This window comes from Coptis chinensis, chromosome 9 (genome assembly GCF_015680905.1).
Source record: "Coptis chinensis isolate HL-2020 chromosome 9, ASM1568090v1, whole genome shotgun sequence".
Taxonomy (NCBI): domain Eukaryota; kingdom Viridiplantae; phylum Streptophyta; class Magnoliopsida; order Ranunculales; family Ranunculaceae; genus Coptis; species Coptis chinensis.
Genome location: NC_141464.1, coordinates 22136837 through 22150027, shown reverse-complemented (window position 1 = coordinate 22150027; position 13191 = coordinate 22136837). Strand labels below are relative to the sequence as shown.

Sequence of the window (13191 nt, the reverse complement as noted above, 5' to 3'; positions counted from 1 at the left end):
CTAAACCTTAAGACACTAAACCCTAATCCCTATATCCTAAATTTATAAACATTAAATCCTAAACCAACCCGTTTCATTTTAGTAGTTAATCAAACCCCAAAATAAATAAACATTTTGTATCTCAGATTTTAAAATCGTGGTGTGTGTATGCATTTTAAAAATGTATACGTTTATAACATTTTAAAATATATAAGTTTATAACATGGTGCATCTGCATTTTAAAATGTATAAGTTTATAACGCCCACATTCGGATGAAAACAGGTAGTGTCAAATTTAACTTTTTTTTTCTATTCAAACCCAAAATCTACTATTTTTGTTCTAGTAGTTATTTTATCTAAAAAGTTATCTTTTTATCCCACTTCTTCATTTCTTCTCATAATTAGATCCAAAAATCGATAAGTTGTTTTTTTTAAAAATAAAATAAAATGGAAAAAAAAAGGAGGAATGATAAAAGAAGTAAACAAGCCAGTTAACTCTAACGTCTCATTGACGTCTCATCTGAGGATGATTCTCTCCTCATTTCTTCTTCTTCTTTTGACGGTACTCCATATAAAGATTGGATCTTTTTGTTTATAAGTGTTTCTTGTGGTTCAGTCTTGATATGATGATTATTTCATGTGCTTTACTTATTTTTGAGCTTATTCTCAGTCAACATGAATTGCTTTTTAAGTTAACCGTGATGAGTGGATCGGCGAATTTACTATGAATATTAGCAAGTATGAAGTTATTTATACAATGCAATTTGTCCAATGAACGAAGGCATATGCCCACCTGCTTTCATAAGAGTTTTAATACAATTAGGTAGTCTTTCCTCTTTTTACAATCTCCAATATGACCATATGAAGAAGCACAAACAAATTTATAAACACTGACAACACCTACTTCACCTATAGTGTCTAGTGTAAGGAAGCTCAACAGACATTGTTCCTACAACATTGAGAACTATGTTTAATTGATGGTCAGACTCATTGAAGAATTACCTTAGAAACAAACTTTCTCTTGAAGAGTTTATATTTTGTAATAAATAGTCCAGATTTTCAAGAATTCAAACTTAGAGTTGTAGGAGAAGTTCAAGAAAGAAGAAAGGAATATAGGGGGTACTCTATAGAAGGAAGTTGGAGTTTCTCTCTCAAGGGTGCCCCCGCTCTTTGTTTCTACCGGGTATCAACTTGGGAAACCTGGTGCTGTGCTTTCCTCGACTGCTTTTTGTGCACTCTACAAAAGCGCAAGGAAGAAAGGAATTTGGTTACCCACTCTTCATTTCCTAATATTGTGTTGCATATCCTTTATCTACAAGATAATTGAGGATGGTTTTGTAGCATAAAGATATTATACAACTAAAATTTGCTAACAGGAGTGATTAATGGAAGTGGTAAGGGTTTACACAATATAGTGTGATTGCCTCCTTAATGGCACGGATCATAAATAGAAAGCATGAGAAAACACAAAGCATAAAAAGGGAAAAAATAAAATTGCGTGTATTGAAGACATAGACATGTGGGGCTGTAGTGGTACAGTGGCGGAGAGAGATTTTGTTCTACTTCATTATTATATTCTTTTCTGAGGCTTCAATATGCCACAAGGTTTCATCTTCGAGTTAGGTCTTGATGAAATTGATATATATGAAAAACTCTTTGTGAGATGGTTGAGAGACACTTGTGATGATTACCAATATCTAAAAGCAATTTCTCCATTTTTTTATTTTTTGTTTCATGGGTAATATGTGGTGCACATGGCATGCTGAAGGCATTTGATTATGTTTTTGGAAAGCAAGCTGTGCCAAAAGCATGCCAACAAATGCGTAGCACATGAATATGTGATGAAAAGCATTTAGGCAAGTGAAGAATGGATGCTAATACTTGTAATGAGTTTGGTTGTGCGTGTCCCTTAATTGGGATTAAAACTTGGACAGGTAACCTAAGTTTGATATGTAGCAATTTTGTGTGGATAGGTGGACTAGACTTTTAAATCTAATATCTTTCTTGGTTTGATGAATCTGCAATCTCATATACTCTTTTCACAGTTTGTAGGATGAATATGTTTGTAAACAATGTTTCATCTTGCTCTTACATAATTTTTTATAGAGAAGAGTTCATGATTCTATACTTTCTTGCATCTGAAAGTGTTTCCTGCTTAATGTAAACTTCCAGGTTTTATAGGAAATCAGAACGATGACCAATATTTTGAACTGTCCGAGGTTGGCATTGCTCAGGAGAGGGAGGATTTTATGACACAGATGGAGCAGGAATCTTTTTTATCTGAATCCTCAGAACTAGCAAGAACAAGAAAAACGGGCAAATGCAATTTGCGGAAAAGTTTAGCATGGGATAGTGCATTCTTCACAAGTGCTGGTATACTTGCATAGTTGCATATACATGCAAATTGATAGCTCTAATTTGCTCATTTGGATGACAGATTTCTGTATTTTTTATAACTTTTTTATACGAAGGTTATGATTATGAACCTCTTGTACAAACGTTCAGGTGTTCTTGAACCTGAAGAGTTGTCTATCATAAATTGTGGGTTAAAGAAGGTTGTCAAACATCCATTGCCGGGAATTGAAGAAGATATACGGAGATCCGCAGAGTCAAATTCTACGTTTGACAGCGATAACTTAACACTGGAAAGCCTGGAGGTTGATTTGTTTGGAGATGTAAGGGCTTCCATTCAAAGATCTAGCAAAGGAAGCAATCTGGCATATCCTAATAGTCTAGCTGGACCAGGAAAATCTGGTGCTCAAACTTCAGCTGCACCAAATCTTCGATGTAAGTATATCGCTACTTCAATATATGCCTTATTTTAAAGAATGGAAGTTGTTGTATAATTTAGTCACCATCATTCATAAAGCCTGGTTAGGTTACACAGGCTAGAACTATGTTCAAACTTCAAAGCTGGACCTGTCTGTACTGTAGTTTGTAGTCAGCTGTAATTTCCTTTCTGGCATGTCTCTTTTACGCATTGCGCCACCTAAAAGATTGCCCAGATTAGTAAGGAAGGTGTTAATGTTAGGTCAGGTCTGGGAGTAGATCCAGTGTTTGAAAAAAAACACTGAAGCATATGCCTTGAGGCTCGCCTTAAGAACAGCAGAGTAATCCAAGATCCTCGTAAAAACTTTGTTTTTTTTTTTGGTTAAATAATCTTTTCATCTCAAACCACTGTTGATCTTTTCAAAGGACAAGGTAGCCTTATTCATATGAAAAACTGTTCAATTTCAAGAAATACAAATAATTAAAAAGCAATTTGTGTGTGTGTGTGCCTTTGAGGCTCGCCTCACAGCCTTGAGGCTAAGATGCGTTATTTTAAACCTTGAGTAGGTCGTTATATAGATTATAGAATGTCTTGTTTTAATGCTTTTGCATTGTTGTCGTCTGAACTGTTAATACTCTGGAATAAGTTGCACCAGCTTAACAACCCTAAGAACATCATTTGCATTTGATTATTGCAAATAAGTTGCTCATTAACAAGGATTTAATTCGCAGCTTCAAGGAAGATGCAGGTAGTTTCTCGTAATATGGTAAGTTCTTCCCATAGAAGTCTTTCATTATTGTTGTGATTATTCTTGAGGAATATTCCAACTGAAGTTCCCTTGTATCAACATTTCAGATGAAGCCCACAGCTGCTTCCAAGAGGCAAATTGTTAATACACCGGGTCCTGAAAGAAGTAGAAAGGAACCTGAGAAAACCAAAAAGGAAGCAGAGAGAACCAAAAGGGAAGTCGAGGGAATAAAAAAGGAAGCTACTGTTTGTCCGCGTGCTGTACAGGTCTGTCTTATTATATACAAAAACAATTTTCACTTATTTTTAACTTGCAAATTGCCTACAAGAGTTAGACCTACATTGTTCAGATAATAAGATCTATCATTCAACTATTAAGTACCAATGACATTTTTGAGTGGTGTCCATTTGAATGTTTCATTTGTGATGTAATATGTGTGTGAATGGTGAATAGTGGAAAATCTTTATCTTTAGAAACCAATGCTCTGACACTGATACTGATACTGACATCATTTTGTTATTTATGGTGTAAGGCTGCTGCTAGAAGTGCAGAGCTGAATACTTCATCACTCAGACCACCCAGGATAGCCGGCAGGGTCAACTCGGTCTTGGCATCACCACCCAAAAGGACTTCTTTGGGTGCTAATCGTGTCAAAATCGAAAACAGTACCGCAAAAGCAGCCACAGGTAAGACAGTGTTGACTTCAAATGGGAAGGTTATTTGTTTACGAAATGAACAGCTTTATTTTTCGTTTGTACAGTTTTTACATTCGAATATGTGAATCATCCAGGCAGGAGGGAAACCATTGGGGGTTCCAAGAGACCTGTTTATGCTCATCCGAGTGTCACTCCTAGGTCCATGCCTTCACCAAAATCTTCGGCAAGTTCTTCTGCCTCATGTACCAAGATCGAGTCAGCTGCCTCTTGTTCTTCAAACAGCATATCTGGTAGCGCTTCGTATGATTCCACTGATAAAACCCCTTTAAAACCTTTGAGAAAGAAAATCAACTGTAGGAATGCTAATTTACCTTCTCCTTCATCTCTCAAATCCCCACTGAGGATCTCATCAAGAAATAAAACTGAGACGGGAAACTCTCACATTGCGGCATATCTAATGTCCGTGCCTAAGCTCAGTTCTAGCATATCACCTGCTAGTTCTATTGATGGGCGGTCTTCGGAATCATCATCGTCAACCTCTGTAAACCAACTCTCCAACAGTTCAATGAAAAGCCTTGATATGAGTTCTCCTCGCAGAGGATGTTACATAAAAAGAGACGCCTTTCAATCAGATGTGCAGAAGCATCTAAATGATCAACCTTCCATCCAACATAAAAGAACAGGGTTGCCAAATCCAGGTTTCAAGAAAACTACTGTGGGAGCTGGTCTCCGTCCTTCTCCTACTGATGTTTCTAGAAGCTCTAAACCGTCAGGTCTCAGAATGCCATCACCAAAAATTGGTTTTTTTGATGCGGTAAGTATTTGGTATTTGCTACTATCGGTGCATGGATATATTAGTTGTTGAGTTAAAAACGTTGTGGTTCCCAAAATTGCAGGAGAAATCTACAGAACACAGTCCAGTCAGTGGGTTGCAATTTCACCCTGGAGTGTGGAATGCCATACCCAAACATGGGGCCAGAGCTGGCAGCTTAAATGGGGGAACCATTAAAGCAAAGCCTGGTAAGCTGCTACCTGCCAGAAGTATTGCTGGGAGTAGTATCAATTGTGATGCAGACTTGGATGGAATGCCACATTGTGCTTCGAGCATGAGAATTACCTGTCCTGCACAGTTTCAGCAAGTGTCAAATGTTTCACCAACCACATCCGTCACTAGAACAACTAGAGTGGATTTTCCTGGCATGAAATCAAAATCACAAAATGATGTCAGAATTGTTAGTGGGACCGACTTGATGGCTGAAAAGGAGGAAGAAATGAACAATACATATAAGGAGAGTGGTTCTTTTTTGAAAGAAAGTGCAAGTGGTGGTCAAACTACTGATGTGAACAAAACTGGTGCCTCAGGAGAAAAGGTATCTGCTACTAAAATAAGTTCAGAGTATTTTCCAGGCATTACAACAATACTTCTGAATGATGTGTATGGAACTGATATAGAGAACCACTTAAAGACTGGGGAAGCAAGAGAATTGCCTGATACAGAAAGGGATGGTTCAAGTTATTGTCTGAACATACAGGAACTTGATGAACAAGATGCCTTTGTGATTGAATTTAGTACCACAAGCGAAAAAGTATCTGCCTATGAAGTCAGTGGGGAGAATTGTCCAGGCATGACATCAAAACTTCAGAATGATATTTATCACAGAACTGGTGGTGAGAGTCATTTGATAACTGTGGAAGTGTTGGAACAATACAAGGGAGAGGAGTGTTTATTTGCAAAAGAAGAAGAGAGTCATTGTGAAGTTGACGTGGTGAGTGAAGTGGCTTCTATAAGTCCAAAATTGCTTCCTGTAAGCTCTAGTACGAGAACTCCTTCCCAAGACGTAACTCCGAATTCTTGTTTATCAAGTTCTCAGTGTAATTATGAGAACATAAACAAGTATAGTGAATCAGTTGAACAAGATATGCACGGTCTAGACCATCTTGAAAGCAAGTTGAATTATGTTCGTGCCAGCAATGAGAAAGAGAATTCACTATGTTCTGGGAATCAAGTTGATGGCTTGAGCAGGCGTATGGGGACCATGGATCTTAGCATGGAAGAGCTCAATGTGAAGAAAGGTTTCCCTCTTTCTCTTTCTGATGACAACACAGACAATCCTGATTGTACGAAGTCTGTGTTGTCTAGCTCTAGCGATGTACTTGTTCATGTTCACGAGGATCTTCCTATGATTACGCCAAAAGCTATCCCCCAACCACTTTTGCCAACTATCATGGATGCTGTACCTAGGACAAGGGCTCCGTTGGTCAATTTGTCTATGTGCAACGGAACAGGTTCCTTTGAGTTGGAATCGGAATTGACAATTGAAAAGTCACCCAGATTATCTTTTACAGAAGGCCTGCAGACAGACAACATCTGAGAAAATACTGTCAATAATCCACTGGCAGTGTCTGTTCGAGGTGAGTTACTTGGTTAATGCTGCACTTGTTATGATCACAACTTATTCATCTACAACTGCAGGGACATGTTTCACTGTGCTAACCATCAACCTGAGTTATCTTAATAAAATCATCTTCATTATGAACTAGTCAAATCGTATTAATACGAATTAAAAGAATCTAGTTGTTAGTTTATCATGCTTAAAAACAGATCTCTTTGGAACTAATTCTGAAAATTTGCCAATGAAATATTTGATGTCTTTACATTGTAATTTAAAAGCTTACATGGTGAATGCGTTACTTGAACCATATTGAAGTTACACAATGTTCACTTGTAAGCACTGAGCATCCTGGTAGTCATTGTGTTCCAGATCTTATTCAGTTCGTGGCAGTTGGATTCTGTCTATCCAGCTGACAATGGCCACTTTGTTTGTTTATACGAGTGAGTAAGAACAGATCTATCATGAAAACTAGAAAGTACTGAAATAGTATATCACTTGTTGTTTAAGACATGGATACTCATTTTGTAGACGAGAAATCAGTTGTATTTTCTGCGTACATTCATGTTTGGTTATCTTTGTGGATATCTACCGCATGACCTGTGTCATCTATGCATGTAGGGTCAATAGAAACAAATTAGATTATCATACTCCATGCCTTGTAGAAGAGGCATCGGGGTTGGATTTTTTACATAGATGAGGTGTACTTAGGATCAAGGCCCAAAATATTGAATTCGGTGAATATTTTGATGTACTCAAAAACCGATATATATCGGAAATATCTATTTTTTTGTTGACCAGTCAAAATTTTGTTTTGTATGTCGATATATCAGAAATATCGTCGATTATATCAGAAATATCGTTGATATATCGGTCAAAGTCAACAACATTTAGTCAAAATCAACAGTTTATATCGGACATATCGGTTGATATATATCGTTATATCAGAAATTACGATATATATCGGGAAAAAAGAATTCATTATTCAGTTGAGATATATCGAATATATCTATGTCGGTGTACTAAAAAAACGATATATATCGGATATATCGGTGATATTTTGGGCCTTGCTTAGGATCGCGTGGAGGAGACTAAAATCTCTGGGTTTGGTTAGTTTGGTTGACTGTTGGCTGGTTAACCAATCCAGTTTTTGTTGATAATAGTTTGTGAACTATTTTATGGCTTTGTGGAATTTAACATGGGGACTTAATATTAATTTTTGATGGAGCTACGAGGAGTTTTAGTTTTTCTTTGGGATGTGTCGAGTAATTGTTGTCCCAATTTGTTGTACAGGGAATCAGTTTTTAGATGGCAATCTTATGTTGAAAGCTGTTGCACCCAAAAATCCTACAGTGCCATGTACAGAACTAACCATCTTGAAGCTGGACTAGCTATTTTTTGGTTGAATTTTCTGTCTTTGCAAAAGAGAGAGCTGCTAAAGGATTTCCAGGCTATGATTTTGCTGTTGAAGATGGTGATGAATGCAGGACTATTCTCAGTCAACAGTTGTCTATACTTCTCGAACTTCAGTTATATTGGTGTGGACCGTGTTACTTGCATATTTTTTTTCCTAATATATTTTCTCTTTTATAGATTCTGTCCTCCGGTCCTCCCAACTTAATCAAGGATATTGTTCAGGATATTTGTTTGAACAATGTTTTAGTACTTTGGGAATATATTAATGTGCAAAACAGATTTCTTCGTTCCTTCATTGATACTAATATATTTATCTGAAAGTTTAGTCTTAATGTCTTAGTTTACTGATAAAAAAAAAGTCTTAAGGTTGGGATGTCCAAATGTCTTTGGGAAATATACGTGAGGGTTAACCCGGCAAAGCTTCATCACAATTTTGATTTAAACCCCAACTTTTCAGACATCGCTTAAATGGCAAGCTATTATAAGTCTGCTTGGAAAGATCAGTGTTTTTCATAAAGCACACTATCCTTGCAAGAGAGTCCCAAGCATGGCGATTATGCTACTCATGAGTCATGTCATTATGCTACTCATGAGTCATGTCATGTCACTGGAGTTCAGAAATCATTTCACATTCTTTTTCTGCCTTTACTATGCATCCATGTTCTTTTCATAATCACATCCAACATCTTGGTAACCAACTTTCTCTTTTTACTTGGAACTCCTCAACTTAATTTTATACGCTCTTGTTTCTTTTCTTCAATCTTCGTGGCTGTTACTGCTGCTACGCAGATGCGGAAGCCAAGTTGCAATTGTAAAAAGACGTTGACAGCAGAGCTCTGCAATCTGCATGGTTGTGCGATGCAAAATCTCAACCCTTTGAGGCCCTTATTTTTAGTTCTTTGTTCATGCTTATTTCACTTCATTTGAGTATAACTTTGTTCTTGGATATTTGGATCACTGTTTTTTATGAACTTCTCGAATGTAGAAGTTCAACATGGCTAACTCAACGGGTTATAGGCTTCTAACAGTGTAATTTCGAAATGTGTGTCTCAGTGGCTAATAAGCAATGTAAGATTCTCTCTCGAGCTCGAAGAAACACATTGATCAAAGTTAATTCTGAAGCCATCCTCTCTATCCTATGCTCAGTTACCAATTTCTTATCAGTCTGACCACTGGTCACAAGATTAACTCCTTGCACCCATTGCTCACGTTTTCAATAGGCCTATACCTCCTACGAAATTAAATTGTCCGATTACATTCACTCTGATGGTTCTTGGGATCATCAGTTGCTAGCTAATGCCCTTAATAATTTGTGAGGGATATTACCGTATCCCGAGCCGGTCCTCTACAATGAAAGACATTATTAAGATAACTAAGAACATTCTCTTCTCAGTCAAAACTGCGTACCATCTCATCCGAAAAACATTATTAAGCTGAAGTCTGAGCTAGGGTGCACAACTTCTTATGAAAATTCATAAGTAATATTCTAAATTGGCAATTGTTTCTGGCTGCAAGAACTTCCTCTTCCTTAGCTGGGTCAAAATAGTTTGGTTCTGTCTGAGCTCCTAAGCCCTAGGTCGATCTTAAGTGCAATCTCCATTTGTGCCTTTGCGCCATAGCTCGACTCCACCAGTTGTAGTGGCATAGAAATTGCACTAAAAACAATACTACCAAGCCTAACAATACGATAAGCCTATAGATAGAAATGCTCGTTCTTTGTAATGCTTACACCCTGGACGGATTGGATATAGGCTGAATCAAGAAGACTGGGAATGCACCACCTTAGAGAAAATGCTTTTGGCAAAGCTAAATCTCCTGCTGTTGTTATTTGGAAAGTAGCTGCCACACAAACTTAGAAGCTGGCTCTAACTGGGTCAGAGCTAAGGATTGTGCATTTTTTCAAAATATCAACAAATTTATGTTGTTACCTAACTAGAAATATCTAATATGAGATCCCCTGGATAATGATACACGCCTAGACATTGCAATGACTTGTTACAAACTTTGGACCAATTCAGTAACAGCATAGCAGTTTCCTTCCCAAAAAAATAGGTACTGACTATATTATTGTGGGAAAAAAGGGACTGCCTTTTCAACTTGTATGATTCCATGTACTACATACAACTATAAGAGTAGCAAGGCCCACCAGAAAGCTGATATTTGTTCATTCCATTAACAGAAGGTCAAAAACTAATTTTCATCCATCAACTATTAATCAAGATGATTGCCTCAAATACTTTGATGCAAGAAAAGCAAGTAATTTGATATTAACGATTTTTTTTGAAGAGGGACAGAAAAAGAAAAGGGAGGGAGATAACTACTGCATCAAAATTCTGAGTTTCATACAAATATTGCAACAAAATTCTGAGTTTCATATTGCAAAACAGAAATAGTTTGCAAACCCACTCTAGAACAAAGACTTGCAACCATTGTCAAATAAAGCATAACATGAGAAACTAACAGAGAAAACACCAATGCAATAATCTAAGACCTAGGCTTTTCCTTCTTCTCCTTGAAGAGGGCAAGGAGAGACACACCAGATACCTTGACCACCTTAAACCGTACTCCAGGAATATCACCGACAGCATGTCCCTTTCGTCCAAACCCTGCAATCAGCACCTCATCCTGCACCAACACAGAATTGTGAATCAAGCCCAAAATAGATTAAATGGAGATGTGGACAACAAATGACTGCAGTAACTTCCTATAGCTTGAAATTCAACTTACATTTTCCTCGATGTAGTTCAAACAACCATCATTGGGTACAAAAGCAGCAATCTTCTTCCCATTTTTAATCAGTTGAACTCTTGCACACTTTCGGATGGCAGAATTTGGCTGTTTAGCCTCAATGCCTCTGCAGAAGACAGACAACTCTTTCACATTTAGCTATAACAGTCTTCAGATTTGAACAATGAAGAAAAAGGAAAAAAATTAAACACAAATTTGTACAAGTCTTACATCTTCTCAAGAACAATGCCTTTTGCATGGGAAGATCCAGCAAATGGCTTTTTCCACTCGTTTCCAAGATGAGACTTTTTGTAGCTTTTGTCAGCCCACCTCTGCCTTCTGCGGTGGGACTTCAGCTTGCGTCCAGCTCCCATACCACGTGTCTTCCTGTACAACATTCATACATTTGGTCATGAACTTCACAATCCATAATAATGTACATTACTTAGTTTCAAGTGGGTGACTGATAAAATGGGATGTAAACTTCCTTGAATTAGGATCTCAATCCTCCCCCAAGTAACAAAAACCAAATCAAGAAGCTAGCAGTGTTCATTTTACTTACATTCTTTTTTATATTTTCTAGATTTCATGCCTCACTAAGATGTTGCATAGACAAAAGAAAATACTAATTACCATTGCATTAACTTTGGACCATTATTAATAACTTGCACATGTAAAACTCAAAATAAAGTAAGAACTAGATGACTCTCATTGCATATCATATTTAAACGGCAGTAAAATGTCATCTTCATTATGACAAAATATTTTCCATGGCAGCCTTAAGTATACACATTAGAAATTACACTGGCTAGTTTGTGATGCTGTTGCAATCGACAGACCATAGCAACTCTTATTTGCTAATACGATTCGTATAAAAGTGACTTTTTAGTCTAATATCAGGTGTGCCAAGTACATTGGGCCCAACCTACAAACTTGTAATCAGATACAAACTCAAAGTCCGAACAGTTAAATATTTACATCTCTTACATAAAATGAAATCCATAAAAAAAAACAATATTTAAATTATCTCCAGACATTTTCTTTGTTCAAAATGGAGTTCATAGATACGCATCACAGATATTTTACAGTACAGCAAAAAAAAAAGGAAAAAATGATGATTAGAAGTCTAGTAACAAGAGGTAAGTTAGATTATTATTACCCCATGATTGTTCGAGTGTGAGTTTGCTTTTCTGTTGAGATGAAGAACGCGGCAGCTCTCTACTCTTTTTACTCGCTCTTTTTAAGGGGAGAAAACCCTAGTGCTCATCTTCTTTTCTATTTATAGAACGGCGATGTGGGTTTTATTCTCTTGTACCAAAATACCCCTGTGTCTTTTGTTTTATTTACACATTCTATCCTTCATTATTAGTTCTAGGGCTGACTAATGGACCGAGCTTCAGACCCAAAAATACAAAGCCCAAGATTCTTAGACTTCTGGGCTCTATGTAAAAACTAGTTTGGACTAGGGCTGTCAATGGGTTTCCATAACCCGATAACCGACCCGAGCCAAATCGATAAAAAACGGTTTGGGTTTTGATATTTAGTTTTCCCTCTACCGATCAGAAACCGAACCGAATCGATAAGATATTGGTTTGGTTTCGGGTTTGTCTTCCACTGAACCGATAATATGTCATTTTAGTAATATTTATGATTAATTTTGTATATGTTTATCAATTGTGTGGCTGAAATGAATCGATTTAATTGATTTTAGGGTTATTAGTGAAAAGTGAAAACCCCTCATTTTATGACATGCATTTGTGTTTACTCCCCAAATTTTGAATCATCACAAAAGTACCCCTAAAAAGAGCTGTTGGGTTAAGTTGATTCTAACAAGTTTAACTATACATAAAATACCAATTTTACCCTTCGTGATGTAACCACTATAAATTGGGTTCATTAGTCTCCAATTTTCTTGTTTTCACATCCAATCTCGTTTCTTTTATGTTTTCGGAGAAGATGGGTGGTGGTGGTTCTGGAAGTGCCTTATCAAGTCAGGTTAGTAATTTTTTAACTTGTTTTGCATTTGTTCTAAGTTATAATAGACTTCCTCATCTCCTTTTGTGGATGAAGTCTGCCTCTGCCAAATTAGGAGTCAAAACAAATGAAAGTTAAAAAATGGGTGGTTTATACAAATTAAGTTTTTGTTTGTTTTTCTGTGTTAATATCAGGGAGGAATAACATCAGGTGACAATAATGAAGGTTTTAGAGGTTTTTTTAACTATGGAGAATCAGATCATTGGAAGTATCAGTGCAAATGGCTAGATTATCCATGTGTCTACCCTGGTTTCAAGCTAACCATGGTAGTTAGGAAGAGTGGCCAGGAACACAGCATGGGAAAAAGGTTTCTTAGGTGTAAGGGATCACCAATAAGCAGTAGTGGCTTTAAGTGGTTTGATGAATTGGAGAAGCAAAAAGAAGAAAATGGTAAACTGAAGAAGCCAATAGAAGAAGAGGGTAAATTGAAGAAGCCAACAGAATAAGAGGGTAAACTGAAGCTATGTATTG

The 13191-nt window shown here is 36.9% G+C and overlaps 2 protein-coding genes across 3 annotated transcripts; one reads left to right on the top strand and one right to left on the bottom strand.

Annotated features, from left to right (window-relative positions):
- Nucleotides 1-486: 486 nt before the first annotated feature.
- LOC147475209 (uncharacterized) lies at nucleotides 487-8236 on the top strand. The gene is made up of 9 exons (XM_086584218.1): nucleotides 487-541; nucleotides 2152-2352; nucleotides 2485-2766; nucleotides 3481-3515; nucleotides 3605-3763; nucleotides 4030-4183; nucleotides 4258-4967; nucleotides 5050-6565; nucleotides 7837-8236. The coding sequence occupies exons 2-8, from the start codon at nucleotides 2229-2231 to the stop codon at nucleotides 6523-6525; spliced, it is 2940 nt and encodes a 979-aa protein (XP_086440344.1). The 5' UTR covers nucleotides 487-541; nucleotides 2152-2228; the 3' UTR covers nucleotides 6526-6565; nucleotides 7837-8236.
- A 2044-nt stretch (nucleotides 8237-10280) lies between these two features.
- On the bottom strand, nucleotides 10281-12019 carry LOC147475208 (small ribosomal subunit protein uS12). Of its 2 annotated transcripts, XM_086581826.1 has the most exons (4): nucleotides 11846-12019; nucleotides 10918-11073; nucleotides 10687-10813; nucleotides 10281-10584 (listed from the first exon to the last, which is right to left on the bottom strand). In XM_086581826.1, exons 1-4 carry the CDS (start codon nucleotides 11848-11850, stop codon nucleotides 10444-10446), a joined length of 429 nt encoding a protein of 142 aa, XP_086437952.1. In that variant the 5' UTR covers nucleotides 11851-12019; the 3' UTR covers nucleotides 10281-10443. The 2 variants fall into 2 exon arrangements, with proteins under 2 accessions (XP_086437952.1, XP_086437951.1); XM_086581825.1 differs by lacking the exon at nucleotides 11846-12019 and having other exon boundaries at nucleotides 10918-11084.
- Between the last annotated feature and the right edge of the window lie 1172 nt (nucleotides 12020-13191).

Bases quoted from the DNA above. Each gene is read 5' to 3' on its own strand.
- LOC147475209 (XM_086584218.1), top strand. From the start codon at position 2,229: ATGACACAGATGGAGCAGGAATCTTTTTTATCTGAATCCTCAGAACTA. The intron at 2,767-3,480 runs GTAAGTATATCG...TTTAATTCGCAG, and splicing joins AGCTGCACCAAATCTTCGAT to CTTCAAGGAAGATGCAGGTA. The intron at 4,184-4,257 runs GTAAGACAGTGT...TCGTTTGTACAG, and splicing joins TACCGCAAAAGCAGCCACAG to TTTTTACATTCGAATATGTG.
- LOC147475208 (XM_086581825.1), bottom strand. From the start codon at position 11,084: ATGTTGTACAGGAAGACACGTGGTATGGGAGCTGGACGCAAGCTGAAG. The intron at 10,814-10,917 runs GTAAGACTTGTA...TGTCTTCTGCAG, and splicing joins GGCATTGTTCTTGAGAAGAT to AGGCATTGAGGCTAAACAGC. The intron at 10,585-10,686 runs GTAAGTTGAATT...GTGTTGGTGCAG, and splicing joins TGAACTACATCGAGGAAAAT to GATGAGGTGCTGATTGCAGG.